Source organism: Pteropus vampyrus, unplaced genomic scaffold, assembly GCF_000151845.1.
Source record: "Pteropus vampyrus isolate Shadow unplaced genomic scaffold, Pvam_2.0 Scaffold307, whole genome shotgun sequence".
In the NCBI taxonomy this organism is placed as follows: domain Eukaryota; kingdom Metazoa; phylum Chordata; class Mammalia; order Chiroptera; family Pteropodidae; genus Pteropus; species Pteropus vampyrus.
Window position 1 is genome coordinate 949,407 of NW_011889088.1, and position 8,983 is coordinate 958,389.

At 38.0% G+C, this 8,983-nt stretch overlaps 1 protein-coding gene across 1 annotated transcript in view; it reads right to left on the reverse strand.

Annotated features, from left to right (window-relative positions):
• The window catches only part of LYVE1 (lymphatic vessel endothelial hyaluronan receptor 1), a 13,633-nt gene extending 5,389 nt beyond the window's left edge, over positions 1-8,244 (reverse strand). The window contains exons 1-3 of the mRNA XM_011377250.1: positions 8,160-8,244; positions 4,215-4,386; positions 3,967-4,106 (exon numbers count right to left, since the gene is read on the reverse strand). Coding sequence (XP_011375552.1) covers positions 3,967-4,106; positions 4,215-4,386; positions 8,160-8,244 — 397 coding nt within the window. The remainder of the gene's footprint in view (positions 1-3,966; positions 4,107-4,214; positions 4,387-8,159) is intronic.
• Positions 8,245-8,983: the final 739 nt, after the last annotated feature.

The following is an 8,983-nucleotide window of genomic DNA, read 5'->3' on the forward strand; positions in this document are numbered from 1 at the left end:
TTTCCCCTTATTGATTGTGACCACAGCACAGTACATCTAAGCATCAGTTACTTCTGGAAAGTAGAAATGATACACTTGTGTCCTTTTACTGAGGATTAATAAGATAGGAAATGTGTAGGGCCTAGCATAGTGTATGGGCAGAGTAGATAAGATCTACAAGAATTAGTTTTCTTTGCCTCTCTGTCCATTAAGTGTAGCCAAAAAAGCCATAGTGTGAGGAGCCACAGCAGTCTGATCTCATGACCCCTTACTGGTCAAGGGCACAATGCATCTCATTTGGAAGCGTTAGGACCTGGCTCTCCTTGCCCACCAAGTTATAGAGATAATTTCTCTAGAATGTGCCAAGTGCTCTGATAGATATTAAACACAGAATGGGGCTGGAATCCAAAAGGAAAAGTAGGAATAAAGAGTAAAGGAAGGCTTCCTGGAGAAGATGGCACTTGAGATTTGAATAAAGAGTAGGAGTTAGCCAGGTGATGAAGAGTATGGGCACTGTGGCAGAGGGAACAGCATGGAGCAGATGGTTTATGTAGAGCTTTAAAAGAACTTTGGTCTGATCTCCAAAACTCACAAAGATAACAATAAGAAAGAACTTAGGATAAGGCTGAGGGTCAGGGTTAAAGTTACTATGATCTGTAGACCTCACTAGATGATAATAAAAAAGGAAGTTACAAAAACAAACGTGATAAATTTATGATTCACATTAGGATGAGGATTAGGGTAACTCCGACCCTCACAAAGATGACAAACAGAAGCAGGTGAACCTAATTTATTTCAAAATAACAATATAACCATGCAAGTAGTGAATTTTTTCAAGTCATTTTGGTACACAATTCTCTGATAGTGTACATTTATAAGAATATCTTCTAAGGTAAAAAAAAAATGCAAAGAAATCTTAAATTCCACTTAGTAGGTTTATTAATCCTAATAATGTTGGTTTTGTAATTTTGAAACTATTATAGAATAAGAAAATATATTAATATTATTTATTGGGAACTCAAATGTTTCATATAAGAGAAGAGAGATAGAAATAAAAAGAAGTAAACTAGGAGAAAACTTGAATTGTTAAATTTGAATGAGAAATATAAATAGAAACCCATAACTTAAAAATATATATGTACGTATGCATACTTGTATATATATATGTGTGTGTTGGGGGAAATCATCAAGAGGACACGACCACCGGTTGACCTTTGAGCTGGACCTGGGCAGCTGGAGAACCCTTACCCCTTCACTGCATTCTACATTCCTTCCCATTGCTAGAAGGTGCCCGAGGATGTAGCCTTGAGATAGTAAATATTGTTGAGACCATCTAGATGGTATACGTGACTGACCCCAGTTAGGGCCTCTATATAAACTTTTAAGATTCTGGCAGGAAATGTAGAAATCAACTGATCTTGAGGCTGCCTAAGACAAGCCTCATAAGTAAGTTCCCTTGTTTATTAAACCTGCCATCTACCGATCTGGAGTGGTCTGCCTCTTTCTTTAGTCTTTCCCTGTCCTCTGCATACAGGGGCCAGTTTCAGATTATACCTGGGAAGCTCGTCAGGTTGCAAACCAACAGTATGTGTACATAGATATCCTTTTTAGTATACAGGTAGGAAATATATGTATTCATATATATTATATATAAACTACATATTTTAATTTATATTAAGATATATATATATATTTTTTCTAGCTTTCCACTAAAACAAAGTGAGAAAGCAATGAAAATTCCATTAGTAATGAGAACAACTTTCATCCAGATTTTAGTCTCTCATTAAAAAGAACCATTAAAAAGAATCAGGGATCCTTGGAGAAATAAATGGCTGATAACATGTCTGGGATAGAGCAGGTACAAAGTGAGCCTGGGACATATTATTATGCCAGAGAGTAAAGAATTGCTCAAATCCTGATGGGATTAAGGACAAAAGTCAAGTAGAAGGGGCTTCCACTTGCCAAATTTGGGACAATTGAGCATCAAAAAATAACAATTCTAAATTGATTATAACATATTAAACACTCAGAATAAGTAAAATGCCATGTGTCCATGACAGAATAAGGGGGAGGAGAGAGGAGGGTGTGTGTGTGTGTGTGTGTGTGTGTGTGTGTGTGAGGGAGAGAGAGAGAGAGAGAGAGAGAGAGAGAGAGAGAGAGAGAGAGAGAGAGAGAGAGAGAGAGAAGAGAGGGAGAGAGAGATTGATTGGTTCTTCTTTATCAAAGATGCCAGCTAATAAATGTAGAAGGAAGAATAGCTTTAGAAAATAATTTTTGCAGCGCCGCGGCCCCCCCCCCCCCCCCCCGTATAATAATTGATTCCAGCAAGGATCATCCATGGCTGCTTAAACTATTAGGTAAAAGATAGTTGCAGGTCAGAATACTTGCATGGTGCCAAGATATCACACTATAGATGACCTACTCATTGCAAAGGGGAAAACATATCTCTCTGAGTTAATTAGAGAAGTCTGCAGTCACTATCTTACTCAAATGATCAAAATTAGCATATTTATAGTGGGACATACTGACATTAAGTTCCTTTTGTTGGGATGTGATCCAAAGTACATGATATGATCTATGAATTATTTTTCCCCAAAATATCAAACACACATATAATTAAGCCTCTAGACCTAACATTAAGTATACAGGCTAGAAATACAAGTTAAATGAAACTGGGGAAACTCACAAATCCAAGCCGTTTTCCCCTGCCTCCATTCTGTTGTGTCTAGAGGGCTGGTTATCATATCATCACATTGACAGCTGGCAGGAAGGCCAGGCAATTGAAAGGCCAGGCCATTTGCCAGGCATGGGCTGGCTGACTATGTGATAAGCAGGCATGTGTATCACCAATTCCCCAGCCAACGATGATAGTCTGAAGTGGCAGAGGAATGGATGATGGTGAAAACAATGTTGGAAGAAGCTTTATGTTCCAGTCTTGACTCTAACTCCTGACTATAAGACTTTCAGCAAACAAAATCTCCATTCTGAGCTATAGTAATTATATTCGTGAAGTGAGGGAAGTGGACAACGCGTCTTTCAGGGCCTTTCCTATGCCAAAAACTCTGTGATTCAGAGAACCGCTTTGACACTGTGTTGCCTTTAGGAAACATAATGCCGTTGATGCACATTCAGCTCTTGGATCTTAGAGAATGATTTTGGAATCTATCCTTGTGTATGATCGCTTAGCTATCTGACCCTGAGAAGGTAAGATTTTTAAATATGTGTGAAGAGTAATAAATCAGACAGAGGTTCTTATAAACAAGTATTTAGTAAAAAACAAAAAACAAAAAATCTCCACAAAAAACCTTTCTGAGAAGGTAAAGCTCCTGGCTAAGATGGCCAAGGTCTCCAAGCAAGGTTAAAAAGATGACTGTGTGATCATGAGCAAATTAGTTCTACCTTCTAGCTTCAATTCCTTCCTTCATAAACTGGAGATTGGGTCTTGTTCTAAAAAAATGTCAATGTGGCATTTTAATTTCCTCTCCTGTAAAAGAATATAGGATAGTGGAAAGAGCATGGTTTTAGAGTTAGACTTATGTTTGAATCTTTAGAGTAACGAGATCTTAGACAACTGTACTTATGTTCTCTGAGCTAAGTTGGGTTTTTTTTCTGCAAAATGGGAATGATAAAGCATACCTCACAGGGAGATTGTCAAGGTTCAATGAGATAACTTAATACATTGCTTTGTACATAGTGGATGTTTCCTTTCTTTCTTCCTGTTTATCTTATAGGATGGAGCAGGGAGGTAATGGAGCTTCCTGGGATGCCTTCTCCCTGTGTTGCCATTCAACCATATTTCCATAACTTTTTCCTCTGAGGGGCATACTGCCACCTTAGCCTGGTCACAGAGTCAGTCTTAGGAGGATTAAATAACCCCCACTATGATTGTTTCTGCTGCTGCTCAGGGTCACTCTTCCCAGACATCTCATATTGCTAGAGAAACCCAGAGAAAACATACCAAATGGAGAGACCGAAGATCTGACTTACCAGATGAGTTGTGACAATATGCCCTGTACTTTAGGTTGAGTCCACTTCTCCATATCAGGACGCCTATCCCATTCTTTCCACACTTGGGGTTTGGAATAATCCTAGGGATGACTAAGAACTTATCTGCAACCCATCCATAGCTGTAACAGAATACACATTAGTTGAATGGATACATTTATCTCTATGGCTGACAAGGACACAGAAAGAAAAGAGCTCCAGCCATGTTTATGAATGCAGCGGTTTCTCACCTGCACGTCTCAAAGCCAGACCTCCATGCAGCTTCAACCTGGTCTTTGCTGGCCAAAGTTAGTCCCATCAACCTACAGGCCTCTGTGGCTTCTATGAAATTCAGCTGCTCTGCTGTCTTTTTGCTCACAAGGGTGACCCCCATAATTCTGCATTGCACTGAGATGGAAAGCTCTGCAAAGGAATCACATGGAGAGATCCTCACTCTGCTGCTGTCCTTGTTCGTAGCCCTTAGGCTCCTCTTCCTAGAAGAGCATTGTTGTCTTGATGCCCCAGTGAGGTCATTGTGGCTGGGATATAAGTTTAGAAGTAATTCCTACAAGGATATCCTGCTGGATTAGGTGGGTGCTTAGCTTGACCAAAGCTGTACCTCTCATTAGATCTGAGTCCACTGTATCAAACTGCATTAAGGTGCCTTGTTCACTACGTGGAGGCTTCAGCTACCAGTTCATGTGATGGGGTCTCGTTGATGCTGCAAACTTTTTTGGAGTCTACAAAATGAATGGTCTGAGACTTTGAGAAAGCTAGAATTCAGGGCTCTGGTTAATAGAATAGTTAGCAGTACTCCAAACCAATGTGGGTTGGGGACACCACTGTTTCTCAGATGGGCTGAAAAATGTTGCACTTGGTATAATATGAGCTTTCTCAGTCCTAGGTCTTCTCTGACCATTAGGGGTCAGGCTTACTCAGAAGTTCCTGGAGGAGCTGGGCAGTAAACCTTGCATAGCAGATAAACTAAATAAAAGAAGTAAAGTTTTAGACTCAGACCTGGATTTGAATCTAGCCTACCTATATCGCTTGCAAGCTCTGTGAACTTAGGCTACTTACTTCATTTTTTTGAGCCTCAGTTCCCTTATTTATAAAATTGAGAGAGTAACAATATCTATTGTATAGGGTAGTGAGAGTTAAATGAGTTAATTCAAATAAAAATGCTTAGCATAGTGCCTGCTACACAGTAGGTGCTCAATAAATCATAAATAACATATTACCATTGTGTTATCTTCAAAGCATTTTGGTTTTAGTCTTTTAACAATTAGTCTCCCTAGGGAAGCTGAGGCAGTTGAACAGTTAAGATGTGAATAATATTTTACTTAAAATGAATCTGAGAGTTCTTTCGATCCCTTCCCTCTGAGTTCTGAAATTGTGAGTTGCATTGCATTCAGATACATTATTCCTATTGAGCTTCATCCACGAAAGTCCATAAAAGGGTATTTCAATCTCCCAAGTAATTGCTTGTACACAAATCTGTGCATTGGATACCCAGTCAAATGCTTCAACCACTTTCTAGCTTGGTATTTAAAGGAAGTGTCTTCTTAAAAATGGAAGGAGCATTTCTTAAGTCTTCCATGTAACCTTGCTGTGCTCTGGAGCACGAGGCTGTGGGAAGGGATATGCATATGATGTACAATATTTGTGGATGGCCTTGTTTGCTTCCAGACCCTGTTCTCACCAAAAAAGAGATCAGAGAGCCAATACCCCAATAAGAGTGTTTCTGACAAAAAAATCTCTTATGACTGTGTGCGCTAATACCCACACCAACACTGATACTAAAACCAGTATTTATTCCCACTTCTATAATCTACTGTGCTATTCTGTATGAAACACCATTTCTTTTAATAGAAAATTGAGGCTCAGAGAGATTAAGTAACTTTCCCAAGCCCACGGATATAGTGCAACTAGATGGCAGATTGAGAACACAAACCCAGTTACAACTGACTCTAAAACCCCAGTTCTCAAGTAAGACACTGTTCTTCTTCCCACTGTGCTATGGGGAAAAGATGAACACAAGCACACACACAAACATGCACACACATGCGCATACACACATGCACACACACGTACACACAAAACTAGAGCTGAACTCTTGGACTACACCATTTGTCCTGCAATTTGGCTCATTTAGCCCATGAGCTTGCTATTGCTCAAACTTCTTATGGTTATTTCTTTTGGAATACTTAAAGATTTATTAATTGCACTATAAATTAGTCTTTATACTCTTTCATCATACCTCCTTTTTACTCTGAATATTATTATTATGAGTAATGGTAGACCTATTTTTGGGCAATAGATCTAGCTTTGACTATTTCTTCTATTGTTAATTGGCTATGGGATCTTCGGCAAGTTAGTGTTCGCATCTGTAAAATGGGGATGGTTATATCTTCTTCACAGAATTTTTGTCAAAATTAAATGAGATGATTTGTACCTAGCCGAGGCTAGGTCTAAAGTAGATAGTCAACAAATATTCATCAATTTTCAGCTTTCCTATTTCATTTAAGGACAAAAATAGGCAGCTGGTATCTCAGGGGTACCCCACTAATCTCTTTCTTAAGATATCTCAGGAAACAATAGGCAAGGTAGAAATAGTATATGCTTAGGAGTCAGAGTTGACCTTAAACCCATTATTATTTATTGCCTGTTAACATTACGCAAGTCATTGGCCTCACTGAGCCTGTTTCTTCATGAATAAAATGTCTTCTTAAGGAGTTCCTACATAATTATTTTAATTTCAATTTTACCATACTATCAGAATGCATGTGTTTTTAATATGCAGTAAATAGCAAATTAACAGAAAAAATTTGTGAAAATATCGGTTTGACATTTAGCCACCAGCTCTCTACCATACTATTCTCAAGCATAGGAACATACAATTTTCCTTTTAAATTTTAAAGTGCTTAGATTTTCATTTTCCTAGAGCTGTAATGAGTGGTTTGTGGTTATAATTTTTTTGCCTACAATGCAGAATAGAGTCACTTTTTAGGTATCTCAAAAGCCCGGAAATCATTTTAAGTCATTTCTTTTTAATATATTTTACATAAAAAATATATATGTAAATATACATTTTATATATTTAACTCTGTATCTCTACATAATAGGCTCTTGAAAATATTCACTCCTATCCTCATCTACTCACCTTCTTCAGCCACCTTTTCCTCAGTCGTGGTTCTGAATAACTTTTGGTTATTCCCCAAAATTTAATTTCCTTAGGAAAATTTTGCCATTATTGAGAATGGTCTGAAGAACGCAATACAGTCATTGTCAAAGAACAATTTCCAAAATAGCCTGAGTAATGGCCATACTTTGGGGAAAAGTGAATAGTCTCCCAGGGGGTTTTCAAAGAGGACCAAATTTATTCTAGTAATTGAAAAAAATCAATCATATAACTTTAACCTCTCTTATAAAATTAATACAGCAATATATGAATCAACTGTAGATGTCTTTTCCTGACATATTTTATATCTCAGAGCATCTTCCAATATAGGAATACACAATTTTCCTTTTAAAGTACTCAGAGTTTCATTTGCCCAGAACTGTAATGAGTGATTCGTTCTTACAATTTTTTGCCTACAATGCAGAATGAGGTTACCATTTAGGCATCGCAGAAGCCCAGAAATCATTTCAAGTTATTCTTTTGGTAGAGAGCTGATGGTTAATTTTTAAACCTATATTTTCTCAAAAAATTTTTCAGTTAATTTGCTATTTACTGCATATTAAAAACATATGCATTCCATGATAGTATAATAAAATTAAAATAATTATATTGGCACTTCCAAAAATATAAAACAGGCTAATATTCTGTGAAAGTTAGCCATTTTCCCCAGGCTTAGTGATTGCTTAGAAAGTTTCACAATCATGATTTTCTTCTTTAATAAAACACTTTTAAAAACAAATGATCTCTTCTCAATGTTTTGTTTTAAAATATTTTCATTAAAAGTAGTCCATAATCAAAAATAAAAGTCAAGGTAACATAAAGGTAAATGTGAATCATTTTGATGAAATTGACAATATTGTGAAAATATTTCTGGCAGACCAATACTACCAATTAGGTCTTCTGTTGACATTGAGGGTCACTCCTGCTCCCAGCAATCCACAGTCAAGAACTTAGTAGGCTTAGGACAGGTTGTAAGAGCTTGCCTTGCCTCAGGTTGGCATTCTGCTAAGAAACCTACCTTCGACCTGGAGAGAGCCTTGGACCAGAAGCCTTGTGGTCCAGATGGAGACAAAAAGCAACACCAGGCTGAAGCACTTGGCCATTGTACCAATCTCTTCAGAGCCAGAGAAAACCTCAGACAGTCACTGGCAGTGATAGAAGCATACAATCACCAGTCTGGATGGAGAGTTCTGGAAATACGTTGGGGCTCCCACTGTTTCACTTCATAACTGAGACATCCGGATTTCCCTGCTTTCAAGCTTCTGACTTGTGAAGGTCACTGGGGGAAATGAGTGACGTCTCTTGAATGGCCAGGCTGTACTTTGTGGATGGCTTTCTGGAAAATTTAGCTAATGCTGACTCAGAAAACAAAGAAATGAGGAAGGCAGATAGCACAGTGTGAACTGTTGAAGGTTTCCCCAATTCCCATATTCCCTGCCACTGCCCACCGTCCCCACCAGCTCAGTTCTCCATGTTCATTATTATTGCCTATGGAGCCCATTCATTTATATACTCCTAAAATTGTCTCTGTCTCTAAAGGAGACTGAGCATGGATTGTGATTTTCCTCTCATCATCAATGAGTTTTTTATTCCAGCTGCATATCCTTGTGATCTGTGGGGCAATTATGCTAAGGCTCATGAAAGCAAATACCCATTTAAACACAAGGACAGAATCTCATGCCTCCCTTTGGGACTTCTTTTATACATTTAAATTTTTTTATGCCACTACAGGTGATTCCTTCTTCAAAGAAACCAGACACACAAAAATCATACTTAAGAAACACAACTAGGGTGGCAATTTATCCAATTAATCATTTTACATTTTGCAAAAGGGTTTTTGAC